This window comes from Pinus tabuliformis, chromosome 5_2 (assembly GCF_031772625.1).
Source record: "Pinus tabuliformis cultivar Carrire ecotype Pingquan chromosome 5_2, CPIR1, whole genome shotgun sequence".
Lineage (NCBI taxonomy): Eukaryota > Viridiplantae > Streptophyta > Pinopsida > Pinales > Pinaceae > Pinus > Pinus tabuliformis.
Window position 1 is genome coordinate 294,752,793 of NC_142306.1, and position 16,169 is coordinate 294,768,961.

The 16,169-nt window shown below is 38.2% G+C and overlaps 1 protein-coding gene across 1 annotated transcript in view; it reads right to left on the reverse strand.

The window, feature by feature from the left end:
- Positions 1 to 1,527, reverse strand: part of LOC149158711 (uncharacterized) — a 167,461-nt gene extending 165,934 nt beyond the window's left edge. The window contains exon 1 of the mRNA XM_089436280.1: positions 1,094 to 1,527. Within this exon, the coding sequence (XP_089292406.1) occupies positions 1,094 to 1,462 (369 nt within the window). The 5' untranslated portion in view covers positions 1,463 to 1,527. The remainder of the gene's footprint in view (positions 1 to 1,093) is intronic.
- Positions 1,528 to 16,169: the final 14,642 nt, after the last annotated feature.

Sequence of the window (16,169 nt, forward strand, 5' to 3'; positions counted from 1 at the left end):
AAATGTAAAATTAAAATGCATTTGAGTCTAAACTTTGTACCATGGGAACCACGACGTATACGATAAATAAGGTGCATTATGAGATCTTTCCATGTAAGGACTACTCTTTCAAGCACACTCTGCAATAAATTTTGAAATAGGATTTTTTTCATATGAATGATATGCATACTTGCGCGTTGAATTTTTCGAACACGTTTTTTTTCAAAATCGTAACTACGACAAGCTGTATGTTATGTAATGATATGACCAAAAACTTTTGAAGTTTGACCAAACGTAATAAAAACTGCAACTGCAAACAAAATTGGTCGAACTCGGACAAAGATTACTCTGGTAAGAATTAGTGACAGAATCCACTTCTAAGCTGAAAAATTGTAGTAAAAGAATTCTCAGAAAATTTAAAAGAGATATTTCCTCAATTTTCTTACAGTGGCGATAAGAAAGTCCATCAGAAGATTATGCGTTTGTTCAAGTCTCATTGAGTGCTTGCCTTATACATCCAAGGATCAAACAGATCATATATTTCTGTGTCGTATGGATGATATATTATATTTTGATATCGTAATGAGGACATATTTTGCAGATTGATCCATTAGGTTGGGTTAATAAAGCCAAAGTTGGGGTTCAACGCCAATGGGGGCGTTGGTTCAGTCGTGACGTCAACAGATTGCTCAGCCATCCACCAGGGTTCCATTTTTTATGTGGTCAGTGACCGAGATGAGGCCGGGTGCGATTCTGTGGGATTTTCGGGAGAATACTACCCTTTAAGATTGGAATCTAAGCCAAAGAAGTCCAATTTTTGCAGTACAGTCCCAGAGAATGTTTCTTGAAGCGCGTTTCAATAAAAGGCAAAAGAATTAGGGTTACAACAGTGAATTATATCGAAATTCAGCCAACCCTAACCCCAATCAACCCAGTCAGTATTACCCTAAAGCACTCGGACATCTTTAAACCCCGAGAAACTACTCTCGACACGCTTATTTTCTGAGATTCTTCATGGTTTTTACTAAGCCTGGCCATACAATTTTCTCATTTTGCGTTTCCACTCTCGATTTTGAAAAGTAAAATGGGATGGGGCATGAAGGATCAAACTCACCTTGAGAGAATCCGATGCCTTCTTGAGTTCGATTTCCAGTTCCATCATGGTAGTGGCCTGGCTCCGCTTAATGACGGCCGTCAGAGCTTTTATGGCCGCCACGGCCTCGGCCAGTTCTGGGTTGCTGCTCCAATTGTTGAACTCGTCAATGACGCTGAAGGACAGAGCATCGGGAGGGAGTGGGTGGTGGTTTGAAGGAACATCGTCGAGATTTGGATTGGGAATGGCTGCCTTGGCCTGTGCAAGCCAGTCGGGCGTCACGGATGGTGGTCGAAGCTGAATTACATCACTGGTCTCCTCCATTCGGCCCAGACCATTCGCTTTATTCTGCTCCTTTTGCTCTAAGATGAAGGATGCAGATCTCCACATGGTGTTTCTATTTAATGGTGTTGTAAATATTATCAGACTCGGACATCAATATTCGGATATATTCACTCCACGCTTTATAACATTCTTTCGAAGGCCTCCATGTCAGCGAATATATAAAATAGGAATTACGTATCTCAAAAAAAAATATTTTTTTATAATAGAATATGAATTATATTTTTTTAATTTTCCTTTTTTCATCTCGATAAGTTTGGAGTAAGGGTTGAAAATGTGTAGACATATTATAAGTAAATTGTTACTTTTGCGGATGGTATGATTTGACATTTTTTAGAGTAAGGGTTGAAAATGTGTAGACATATTATAAGTAAATTGTTACTTTTGCGGATGGTATGATTTGACATTTTTTAAAATTCTTATAGTTAATTCAAATGTTAGTTTAGTTCATTTGGGTTATTAGAATTCAAGCTTATGTAATTTATTATTTAATGAAGATTTTCGGAAAAATATAATTTAAATGTTACTTTAGTTTATTTGGATTGTTTAAATTTTTTTATTTATAATTAATTTAAATGTTAATTTAGTTTATTTGAGATTTTTTATTTTTTTTTATTTGTATGTGTTTATGGAAGAGATATATCTAAATATTTAGAGGAGTATATATAAGTACTTAGAAGTTATTGTGATAGTCGCTGAAATTAATTTAGTATAATATGAAAATATAGTGACATTGTCTATACCTCTAAATAAAAAAATAATAATAATAATCAATTATTAATTAAAAAAAAACTATTATAATTTATTTATTAATTAAAATAAGTAATTATTATTTCTAAACATAGACTATTTCAATTTATTATAAGGAAAAAATTATTAATGATCTATAATGTTGTAAACTTTCACTCTAATAACATGCGCTATCTCATTTTATTATTGGGAAAAAAAACTTATTGGTAAATTGTAATACTATAAACTTTCACTCTAATAACATGCACTATCTCATTTTATTATTGGGAAAAAAACTTATTGGTAATTCGTAATACTATAAACTTTCGCTCTAATAATATAGACTATGTCAACTTATCATAGATAGAAGATTTCCTCGTGATTCATGATGTTGTAAACTTTCACTCTAATATTTTGTTTTAATAGATGTTTATACATATTATGGGTGGCAAAAGCAGGAAGGGTGATCCTTTGCCCTGATGAGAAAATCGAGACCCAATACGCTTGGGGTTTGGGCATTGCTACCAATAACCAAGTTGAATTCCTAGTTCTATGGAAAGGATTAGAACTAGCAATTGAAAAGAAAAACTTGAAAATCATGGTTTGGAAATTCATTGATTGTCATTTGGCGAGTATGGGAAGCAAAGAATTACATAACAACACTATATCCCCCATGTTGCAAAGGATTGTTGTTCATCTTCAACAATTCGAACAAATTGAATTCTTTTATGTTCTAACGCACCTAAACCCTATAGCGGATGCATTAGGAAACAAAGGGACAAGATTGGATGAAGGGTCCTTACAATTGAACAATATACCTTTAATAAGCTCCCATTGCCATGACCCACCCATATGGCAAAGAAATATTAATTAAAGGCATTGAATGTCATTCAAGTGAGTTGAATCATGAGAAGACAAATGTATCTATGGAATGTGAAAGTTCTGGTCCATCTATCGACGAAGGCTTTCATGGACTAGCAACAGATAATCACTTAAGTACCCTTATCCAAATTGTAATCATAGATGGCATATGATTCCTGCTCAACACACGCACAGGTGTCTAGAGCCCCTTCTAATTTACAATGGCAAGTGGATTTTTAAAGTGTAGAGAACATTGCCTTTACAATTGCAAATGGTTTTTCTTGATTCCATGATGTGAGGGAAGGTGAAGTCGAAAATCTCTCAAGATATAAAGGTCCTCAAGGAAAAACAAGAGGCGTGAAGCAAAAACGAGCAAAGAGAAGGGAGGACAGCAAAGAAAGAATAACAGACGTTGGACATGGAGCGCGGGAGCATTACTAGACGTTCAATCAAGCCCTTTGCTCTAGAATTGGGATGTCTTCCCCTCTATTAATGTGTTGAAACCGCTAGATTATCTGTTTCCAAGTCAGACTAGCCAGTGGGAGGCCTAAAGGAGGATTGGACCATAAGTGCTTGTTGACTAAGTTGATAAACCACTAAGTGTTTGGTGCTTGTTGAAAAAGTTAATAAACCACTTAGTGCTTATTGAATGGGTTGATAAACCATTGGGCAGGCTGAACTGAGCCACTATGGTGCTTGTTGTGAGGTTGATAGACTACTTAGATAGTGGGCGATAGATTCCTGCAATGCTTGCTTTGAAAATACATCTAGTAAACCACCTAGATAATGGATTCGTATTCCTGGAACTAAGCAATACCCCAGTTGAACCTTGGATTAATTCCCTAAGTAAGCATCCCCTCAAACTTTGGATCCGGCTCAGGGGTGGTCAGCTGCAAGAAAGATTGCAGTGTAGCTAGCCTATAGTTGGGTGGAGAGTTAAAGTCCCTCCTTCAATTGCTAGCCATTTCAAGTTATTCAAAAGTATAATGAGTTATGCAAAAATGAACTATGGGTAATGATATTGTCTGATATATTATTGGCAAATTTATGATTCAACACTACTCATGGAAGGTTGTTGAATTCAATGCATGTTCATGGTGAATGAGTTGTCTTATATGTCTTTATGGATATGTTGAACTTCTAACACATGTGATGGTTATTAACTTCATGACGTCTTTATGTGAACTTGTTATTACATGTGTTCTCCAACCATCTGATATGTTTATGAATTGAATGGGTCATTGCACTTAGGATTATCTCACATGATGAGAATGGTAATGTATGTGCTAAATGTTAAATGATGATTAATCTTGTGTTAATAGTCACTTGGTTTAGGATTGATGCAATGATTTCATAGTTTATGCATAATTGTGTATTGTTGAGAGATCTTGATATTCTTTTATCAAAGCCCAGTCTCAAGCTTTCTCATGAAATCTGGCTTTTGGAGCCACATCTTTCTTTTGCTTAGAATCCATGCTAAGTCGAGTTATGTTGATGCCCTATAGCTCTTGTGGATATGGCATAGTGCATTTGAAGGTTGTTCCTCGGGATTTGGTCGTTGGTCCAGAGATCTAGTGTTTTTGGAAAAAGTCTTAGCCTTCAGGAAATTCTGGTAAATTTCCTTAAGTTTTCCTTCTCAACAAGCCCTAGCAGATATCTAGAACTAATCTAGGATCGGATGATCCTCTTAATGTACCTTATAATCTTGGGTCGGATTAATTTGAAGTATCATTAGTTTATCTGATGATCTGGGTCTCACGAGAGTGTACACTTCTTTGGAGGCTTTGATACACCATGGCCTAGATGCATCGTGGAGAGTCGGATGATATATGTTGGGTCCTACATTAGGTGCACTACGCAAGATATGGATTCATATTACCTTGGAGAGAAATTGGATTTGGGGATGATACAAGAGTGCACACTCTTGTGATGACCAGAATCGGTGGGAACATATTTCTTTTAAGTGTGAATGTAATCTAGAGGTTCTAGGGTCTAGGGCATGTCAACAGTGGACAATTGTGTGACACCTGGATTACTCCAGAACCAGATATAATGTACAATCATCACAAAACATCATGGGGAAGGCTCTAGTGGGGCCTGCGCTTGAGATGATGTGCCTATGCCATGTGTCCCTTAGGTGGATGCCATGTGGACCCATGCCAATGTTGACATGGCAGTATCACATGGATGCCACGAGGCAGTGGCGAGTTGGTGTGGAAATGTGTTAAAGCTTAGGCAAAACCTTGCCACCACCCACCGTTCACTGTCGTGATACCTATGTAATATAACATGGAATGGGTCGCAGTGGGGAGTGATGGCTACAATTGTTGTGAAAAGGTTTGTTTGGCATACTTATCAACTAACGAGACCATCTGCTACTCGTTGGTAGGGTTTAACTCCTGAGTGTTCCCAAATGGCGGCAGTTGTAGAGTGGTGGTGAAAATTAATGAGAAACTTGTCATCTGTCGAGACCATTAACTAACAACATTGCCCACATTATCAAGCGACTACCTTTCTACATTGTAATAGTGGAGTTTATAGGATCAATGGTTTGCAAGGGCTCACATCCTTTTGAAGGTTAAAGAACGATGGGGGCCATAGAGGAAACTACTCTGATGAATCACCAAAGCATGTGGATGTCAAAGATCTATCGCAAATCCCCCTCATTCAATCTACAAATCGCGTTTGTACCACCACACCCCCCCCCCCCCAACAAAACACCTTTGATTGTTGGAACATGTGTACAAGGATTGTTGTGGCAAGTGCCAAGGGGACCTAGGGGTGGTCACATGGATGCCAAAAAATGGTCTAGGTAACATGGATATGTCTCTATTGATGTGGTAAATCCACATGGATTACACGTGGGAATCCCCTGCTAATGTGGGATTATCTAAATGGTTAAACTTCAAATGGGCATAACTTTCATTCTAGGATTCAAATTGAAATGAAATTTATATCATTAAAAATTTCTCAATGAGCTAAATGCAATGGTGGATTTTTCTTTGAGTTTTAACGACATTGGAAAAAGAGGATTTTTGTAACCCCATCTTCATAACAAACCTTGGAGGTCAGGATAAATTATCTAGTAACGCCTCCCACAACTTGAGTTAGCACAAGGTGGTGGGATAGAGTGTTATAAGGGGTAAATTTGTCACCTATCCCAACATCAAAGAGGGTGGGTTGGCATGTTCAGTTCCCCCCATGCACTAACACATGCTACCAGCCTCGACATTCAAACACATTAAGATGTCATACTTTGCTTACAATGGGTATTCTTACCTTCTTCATTGCCATCTCTACCTTCTCTACTACATAACAGGTTATTCTGAACTGTAAGTGGGATATTTCCACTACAGTGTCAGCTTTTCCTGGCTCTTTGGTAAGTGATGGTCGAAGCCCCGTGGCCTAGACCCCTATAACATCCACACTTTGCAAGAGCTTGGAACTTGGTTTATAGGTGCAATTGTAGGGGAGGCCATATTCATATTATGTGTCATCCAATGGAGCAAGGAACTGCAATTACAATGACTGAAAACTCGATGTGCCACAGGAAACATGGTAAATTATTCTCTGTCCAGTCTCTACAAGTTTTTCAGTCTATTTTTCTCTACATGGTGGAATTATGTGTTTGGTATGCAGGGTGTCTTGGTGGTGTTGAGATTACTTTGGGTGTTTTGTCTCTAATTCTTTCCAAGAGCTCCCCCTTAAAACTATTGCCTCAGGCACTACTATTTCATCCTACCCCTAGCTAACTGGGCATTGTTTATAATTTCCCTCATAGCCTTGTGTTTGTTTTGTGTTGCTTGGTTAATTGGTCCTCACCTCCTTTAAGGATTTACTAGCCTCATTTCCTGTCCACTCCCAAACACCATCACTTGGTAGAGGATGCACTCTCGTCAGGGATCGAGAGGTCATGGCCCTTCGAGCAAGCCTCAAGCCCAAACTCAAGGCTACATTGTTGTTGTTATTTTTCCATTCTTCTACCCCACTTAATATTCAAACTAACATTCAATAATTTTTTTAACCACCCCTCCCACATTTACCCAATTTCTTCAGCCTACCAAGGTAAACATGAGATGAAGAGTTACTATGACATGATCCAACCTCCAAGCTCCAGTTAAGGAAGCAGCCTATAAACTGACCATAAAATGACAACTCACAATATCCCTCAAGGCTATAGGACACTCAGGGGCCAAAGCACCACCCAGGTGACCAAACCCTAAGCTGGGGATAATTTTCCCACAACTTAACCCCCAACCACATGCATGACAAAGCCTGGATGCGGTTGATGCGGTTGAAGGCCTCCAATCGCACACATAACCCTGCCTAATTGAGGTTGCGACCTAAATTGTCTTGTTTAGAGGGTGTGGTCCAGAGATCTAAGCCACAATTCCAAGCGAGCCTCCGGACCATTGCCCATAACTGCCTGAGACTTCTCATAATCATTAATAACATAATGAAAAGGCTAAACATACAAAATTGAGTAAAAAAACCTGACCTAGACAGACCAAAACATATTAGGCATTTCGTCAAACACATGACAAACATGTAAGCTACAGGTCATGAATGCATATCTGATCATAGGAGTTTGAAACTTATCTGAGAATCACCAATAAGGTGTAATGTCCTCTCATAATAGCTGCAACCACATTATCACATACCCAACATACAACCAACAAATAACCCGCATAGAAACCATGGTAACTCAGCCATAATATTGCAAATGTAATCTCTACAATTCTCATAGATCACAATAGGAAAAAGTCTCATATTAACATATGAAAATGGCAACCAAGTCAGGGACTTCCATGTACCACCCAACCATAGATTGGGCTGAAACAAATCTCTTTCAGCCAATCACCCGTGTTCCATATTCCAAGCATGAATGTGGGATCTCATGGAATAAACCAAAAATGGGCTTCTAGAGGCCAAAACACCTCAACCCTCAACCAATGATTCCAACTCACGGTCGGACATCGCTAACACCAACCATATTGGTCTCTACCCAAGCTATCAAGGGCTCCAGGAACTAGTAACTCAACCCACAGTCTTCCAGGCCTCCAGAGTGTTTGTCTAACCCAGCTCCAGGGACTAGTAATTCAACCTACTAAGGCTCCAAACCGTCGTCCCAACCTAGGCTCCAACACTAGTAAGTCAACACAAGTTGTTCCAACGCTTCAAGAGTTTTTGTTCCAACCCACAACCATAAGGAATTATAAGCACCAATCATAAAATAATAAAGTGGAAAAACCCACTAGACCATGGTTATCCAAGAAATGGCAAGGCAAGGCTGAAACCACTATCAATCTAAGCAATCATACATGCCAATGACAACACATAACCAAAAATTTGCATGCTTATACAATGGATCCATAAATCAACAAGAAAATCACACGTGCAACCTGTACATGCAAAGAAATCCAGTTGTAATTATTGATCCACCTAGTCCCTTGCGCTTTCCTGCTTTCCTTTGCCTTCTTTTTCCAATTCCAAGTGAATACTCGAGTGCTCCAAGCATGCTCCAAGAATGCTCTAGTGTGCAAGAGTATGAGAGAATGAGAGAATAGAAGAGAGCTCCACCTGAAACTCTCAAAAGGATAACCAACGAAAAGTTGTGAACTAATCCTTAAAAGCCTTCTTATCATTGAGGCCTCTATTTTCTTGATTTTCCTTCATTTTTCCTTTAATTTCCCTCAGATGAAAATTTGTGACCTTTCGTTTCCCTTTTCTCTTATTTTCCTTTATTTTCATAAATAAATGCCAATTATGCCACTTTGCCTTTACCAATGCCTATGCTAATTTCCATAGTCATTAATTAATCACTAGTGATACCCAATCACTATGTTTTACCCATCATTCAACTTGGAATATGTGTCCCATGACCTTGATCTTATATCATTTACATAGACAATCAACCAGTGGTTATTACAATTTGGAGCTTTAATGACCAATGATCGTTAAGCCTACTCTAACTGCAAAAACCAAACTAAATTTGTTAGTTATGTCCTTGAACCTGGCCACACAAGGGGATGGCATAATCAATAGCTTAATTCCATCACCCTTCATTCGCAGATGAAGACGTCCTGGGGCGAGTGCTCAAAGAAAAATTTGAGGATTGCAATGATCATTGCATGCCTCAATGAAATCCAAAGGGTCCAACGCCACTGGTGCTCATGTTTTGTCAACCTCGATGCTCACTTGGCACATATCAAAGGTCATCTTCAGTGTGGTCAGAAACCTCCAACAGGCTCACGTGCACATGACCCCACCTTGGTAATGTCCTCTGACAAATGATGATCACTAAGGTCTCTTAGTATATGTTTTGGTTTCAAAATAATAATTTTATTTTCATAGTTATTTGGATAGCCAACTACACCTAGCAGATGATATGTAGTAATTTTAACAATCCTTCTAGACAGTTGTCTAAACATAGAATAGGCAATATTAGACTTATATTTTCTGAGTATTTTGATGGATGGGACATTAGTCAATTATCTTCAATGTAACAACCCAAGGTTAAAGTTAATGTAACAAAGGATAATAAAGGCAAAATAAGACCAAGCTCACTGAACATCTATTCCAAGTTGAATGTTAGAAAACACTATATTCAACATCAGTTTTGGTTTATTTAAGGCTATGGAAATTGGAAAAGGCATTGGAAAAGGAAAAGAGACAATAATTGGCATTTAATTATGGAAATAAAGGAAAATAGGAGAAAAGGGAGGTGAAGAGACACAGATTTGCATGCTAAGGAAATTAGAGGAAAAATGAAGAAAAATGAGACATCAATGATAAAAAGGCATCAGAGAATCAGTTCACAACTTTTGCACAATTTTTGTTAGAGAGAGAGAGAGAGAGAGTGCGTGCGTTTATTTAGCTCATTCATTGTCATTGTCATGGGTTTTGAGAGAGAGAGAGAGAGATTTTATTTGTCTCATTTGTTGTCATTGTCATGGGTTTTGTGTGGTTTGACAATGATTTAAGCCTTTCCTTGCCATTTCCTAGATAGCCATGTTGTGATGGGATTTATTCTTGGTTGAGCTTTGGATTGTCGAAAGGTTTTGGAAGTGGGGAGGCGGTCTCAGGAAAATTCCCCAAGGGTTAGGGGTGGATATGGTTTTCTCTAGGAAGCCCTCGACGGGTGGGTGGAGATAGGGAAATTCCTCGAGGTATGGTGAAGAAATTATGAGGCATCCAAGCTTGGTTTGGTTTTGTGATGTCAGGACTGGTTTAGGTGAGATCACGATAGTTTGAGGGTGGAGGTGGTTTAACCTCTGGAGTCCCTGGCTGATTATGTCTCAATTTATCCCATGAGATCCCACATTCATGCTTGGAATATAGCACAAGGGTGATTTGATGAAAGAAAGATTTGGTTCAACTCAATCTTTGGTTGGGTGGTATGTTGAAGTCCCTGAATTGGTTGGCTTTTGCATATGTTAATAAGAACTATTTTCCTATTGTTATCTATGAGAACTTATACTTGTTATTATGTTTATTTGATTGTTGTTTTGTCATGGTTAATATTATGGTTATATGTTGGTTATAAGCATGGTTCTATGATGTGCTCTAGTTATGGCTCTTGTTCATGATTTAATAAGTAATTGAATGGTTCATGAATGCATGGGCTAACAAGTGTTGTTGCAACTACTTGAGAGGGCATTAGACTTTCTTGGTGATTCTTATATGAAGTTCATATATTTAAGATCATATATGCATTCATGACCTGTAACTCACATGTTTACCATATGTTTGATGAAATGTCTAGTGTGTTCTAGGTAATCTAGGTCAAGTTATGGTTTCAAGTTTGAATGTTTAGCATTGTCGTCATGTTAAATATGATTCTAGAAATTTACAGGAAGTTTTAGGCAGTGGTCTGGAGGCTAGCCTGGAAAAGTGGATGAGATCTCAGGACCGTTGGCATAGAACAGGGGAATTTAGGCCATAATCGCATGGAAGCATGCCTATGCGTGCGTTTGGAGGCCTATAAATTCACTTTTGTCTTGTTTTGTGTGAAATTGGGATGTTAGGTTGGTGAAAAAGGGTTCTAGCTTAGGGATTGACCACCCGGGGTGGTTTGTAGCCTTCTGAGTGGTCTATGGTCTCTAAGGGATGTCAGTAAAGTTGTTAGTTGTCGACCCCACTTCCATAATTGGAACTTGGAGGTCGGTTCATGTCATAGTAGCACTCACCTCACATTTACCCTAGGGAGCTTGTAAAAATGGGTAAATGTGGGAGTGGCGGTTACAGATTGGTATCATAGCTTCCAAGTTCAAACATTTGGGCTGGATGGGCGGGATGTGATTGTTATGCATGCATGTTAGTAGTATGCATGGATTTCAATGGTTATGGTTGTCATGTAGCTCAGGGATTGACCACCTGGGGTGGTTTGCAGCCTCTGAGTGGTCTATTGTCTCTAAAGGATGTTAGTAAAGTTGTCGGTTATCAGCCCCACTTCCATAACTGAAACTTGGAGGTCAGGTCATGTCATAGTAGCACTCACCTCACATTTACCCTGGGGAGCTTGTAAAAGTGGGTAAATGTGGGAGGGGTGATTACAAATTGGTATCAAAGCTTCCAGGTTCAAACACTTGGACTGGATGGGTGAGATGTGATTGTTATGCATGCATGTTAGTCGTATGCATGCATTGCAGTGGCTATGGTTGTCATGTATATAGTTGGTGTTACAGTTTGAGTTATCATGCATGATGTCGATAGGTTGATATGTTGGTGTCATTCATTATATATATATATATATATATATATATATATATATATATATATATATATATAGATATCGTGATAATCTGGATTGATTTGTGCAAACGAGATAGCCTCCCCTTAACTTCACTAAGAAATGATTTTAATTATGTTTATATTTGGTTATCTAACATGACATGTTTGTAGGAAGAACAAGATCATAGATGACGAGCAAAATGGTGGATTACAGTTCACGTGACTAACCTTACCGATTTGTTCAACAACAAGGAGAAGAATATTTTCCTGATATAGAAAATAATTGAGAAGTTTGAAGGGAGAAATTAGAAGTTGCAAGGCAGATAATGATAGGATAATTAAGTCGCATGAAAGGATTGCAAGGGCTCAGGAAAAGAAAACCGAGGTTAATGTAATGATGCTTTAGAGATTATTAGATTTGCAGAGACAGGGACAACAAGGGATCAATCATGGATAGGAGGAAAGGACTAATGGGGCATATGATAGCAGATTTCGATTAGGATAAAGGTTGGACAGGGATGACACAGTTAGAGGTGGCAGATGGATGAATACACCTGACATGAGAGGTAGTGGTTATGGGTTCTATTCTAGTTCTGGTTCAGATAGACATCATGGTCATCACCGCCATCATCCTTATAGGAGGAATGAGAAATAATACTTTCCATATGAGTTCAAGAAAGCCAAACCTCCTACATTTCATGGATAGTTGAAAAAACTGGAAGATGCAAAAGCATGGCTGCTTGGGATGAAGAAGTTCTTTGAATTGCATGATTATACAGAGAATATGAAATCTAGGATAACTATTTTAAATCTCAAGGGAAATGAATATATCAAGTGGGAAGATGTGAAGTGTGTTAGAGACATCATGATAGAAGAGTTGAGTGAGAATGAGTTTAAAAGACTCTTAAAAAAGAAGTATGAGTTTGAGAGATATTATGATGGAAAGGCTAAGGGGTTCTATGAGTTGAAGACGGGTTCTATGACAAATGAAGAGTACATGAATAAATTTCTAGATTTGTTGAAGTATATTCTTTATCTCAAGGATGAGAAGATGAAGGTTCAAAGATTCATCAGTGGACTACCATTAGCATTCTAGGATCAGATTGAGTATGATGAGCCTTGGTCATTGAAGGAAGTGATTGGGAAGATGAAGCATTGTTATGAGCAGTCAAAGTGTAAGTTTGACCCTAAGCGAGATTGGAAAGGGAATGAGAAGGCTAAAGGAAAGTGGCCTCTGAAGCAGGAAAGACCTCAGGATGCAGGTGAGAAAGAAAATGTGGCTCCTTACAAGAAGTTCAGTGCAACTAAGAAGGGACATGGATCTCAGCCTGGAGAGAAACAAAATAAAGGTAGTGGCAGAGAACCATTGCAGTGTTGGATTTGTGGCAAGGATCATTGCAAGAAGGATTGTATGTTGTATCAGGGTGGAAAACCTCAGGTCTACAGTGCCCAGGAGGCGAAGACAGCTGCATATATTAGTCATTACATTCCTCGGATCTATACAACACTTGATAACAAGCATGCAGATCATCAAGCATCCATTATCGAGATGGAAGGTAAGCTTTGTGACTGAGTTGTTTCCATTTTGATTGATCCTGGATCTAATTATAGTTATGTTAGTCCTGACCTGTTGGATAAGTGTGACTTGAATAAATAAGTGCATGCAGAGTCTTGGTTGGTGTAGTTGGCTACAAGGACTAAGAAAAGAGTTCATCATTGGGTGAGAGCTTGTGCTTTTGAGCTGAATGGTATGCCTACATCATCACAACTAAATGTGCTTCCTTTGGGATCATACATTATGCTTTTGGGTATGGATTGGTTGTTTACTCACGGGACTAAGGTAGATTGTTACGAGAAAGATATGAGGGCTTTGATGATGGCGAAGAGGAGAATATTGCAGGGAAAGAAGAAGCCTACATCATTAAGAATGGTTATAGTTATGCAAGCTAAATGCAGTTGTAGGAAAGGGTGTGTATTATTTGCAGTGCATGTTTCCAGTGACAAAGGGAAGGATGTTGAGGATGATGTAGTATTAAAGTGGTATTCTGTTTTGCAATAGTTTCATGAAGTATTTCCAACAAAGATTTTAGAGTTATCGCCTCATAGGGAAGTGGATTTTTCTATTGAGTTGGTACCAGGAGCAACACCATCATCAAAGGCACCTTTAAGGATGAACACTCCAAAGTTGGTGAAATTGAAGTTGCAGCTTAAGGAAATGCTTGATAAAGGATACAAAAAGGCCAATTTTGTCACCTTGGGGTGCACCAATATTGTTTGTGAAGAAGAAGGACGGTACTCTCAAGTTGTTATTGATTATAAGCAGTTGAAAAAGGTGACGATTAAGAACATGTACCCATTGTCATGGATTGATGATTTCTTTGACCAGCTGAAGGGAGAAATAATGTTTTCAAAGATTGCTTTGAGATAAGGATATCATCAAGTGCACATCAAAGAAGAAGATATTTACAAGACTACATTACGTACCTGCTATGGGCATTATGAGTTTGTGGTGGTTCCTTTTGGTCTTACTAAATCTCCAGCTACTTTCATGTGTTTGATGAACAACGTGTTGTGTTCTTATGCGAACAAGTTTGTGATAGTATTTATTGATGATATGTTGATATATTATAAGAATGTGGAAGAGCATGCATAACATGTGGAAACGGTATTAAGATTGTTGAGAGAGCATCAGATTATGCCAAGCTTAGCAAGTGTAGTTTCTTTCAATCTGGAATTCATTACTTGGGACATGTTGTTTCCAAGCAAGGTATAATAGTGGACCCATAAAATATTAGAGCTATAATAGAATGGCCAACTCCTAGGAATGTGGATGAGGTCAGATCATTCATGGGACTAGCAAGTTATTACCAGTGGTTCATCAAGAACTTCTCACATATTTCCTATCCTATTACATCTTTGCAGAGAAAAGGGAAGAAGTTTGAATGCACTGAGGAGTGTGCAATTAGTTTTGAGCAGTTGAAGCATTTGCTTACAAATGCTTTGGTCTTGAAGATTGAAGATCATGATAAGGAGTTCATGATATGTATAGATGCTTGCAAGATAGGACTTGGTGGAGTTCTGATGCAGGAAGAACACGTGGTATGCTATGAGTCAATGAAGTTGAATGAGCATGAGCAGAACTTCGTGACTCATGATTTTTACTTGGAAACTATCAACCATGCCTTGAAGATGTGGAGGAATTATCTTCTTGGTAGGAGGTTTATTCTGATGAGTGATCATAGTAGACTGAGGTACTTGTTTGTGTTGCCATTATGATACAGGTGTGGTTGTCCTTGATGGCAACTCACATATATGATGAATGATAGCAGTGCAACAAGTTAACAACAAAGGATTACAGATCAGACTCCAAATATTGAAGAAAGTGAATGGTTTAAGAAGTATATGCTGGTTCACTTTTTCCAAGCAACGTACACATGCGGGTTAACAGAATAAAAGGAGCGTATATGTATGCATGCACTTTCATAGAAGGAAAAGTGCGTATGGGATGGAAAATCAAGGTTTTGGTATGAGGTATTGGTCTGAGGTATTAGCAAAGGATCTCAGTATATAAGAAGGTGAAGATCAAAAGGCTAAGTATGCAAGCAATGAATATCTTATGAAGTGAAAATATGCATGTTATGGGTTCCTGGTGCTTTGCTTGATTTGAACAAAGGATGAATCTAAGTGGTTGATGATGGATGAGATCTGATCAGGATCATAAGACCTGAAATCTATTATCATTATGTGGTTTGATCATGGATAATCTAGATCTGGATGTTAACGCATGTGTTTATTCTGTAAATGTTATGATATGGGTATGACTGAAGTCTGGAATAGCTATGAAGTTTTTAGTTAGTATTTGCAGATGTATACGCTGGTTCTGTTGAAAATGGCATAAAGAAATGCTAAAAATAGCATTGCTATAAATAGCAGTTCAGGTACCAGTGTTGGAAATAGCTGCAAGGAATGAAAAATGGAAGTGCTAAAAATAGCATTTCGGGATGGATTCCAATTTTAGTTAGTCCCTGAACTAAAATTGATAAGTAAAATTCGAATTTGATCTCAGTAGTTGTTTGTAAAATAATTAATTAATTCATCATGAGTTAATTAGTTGTAGAAAATCAAACATGAAGTCTATGTGAGGACATGCAATAGTTTCTCCATTGATTGAGGAATTTATCCCTTAGTTAAAGAGATAAGGATGAGTTGTAATTAGTTAGCTCAGTTAACTGAGTTAAGTCCAGTTAGATTAGTTCCAACAGTTTGTGGAATTAATTGTGAGTTCGGTTAGTTAATGCTTGCATGCATGTAACTGTTGCTCTCTAGATAACTGAATATTCTCTCATAAATAACTCATGCATGTTAGTTCAGTCAGAGATCCAGTTGAAATCAGAGGAAGGGAAAATGTACTATCAGTTGGAGGATTTTTCCT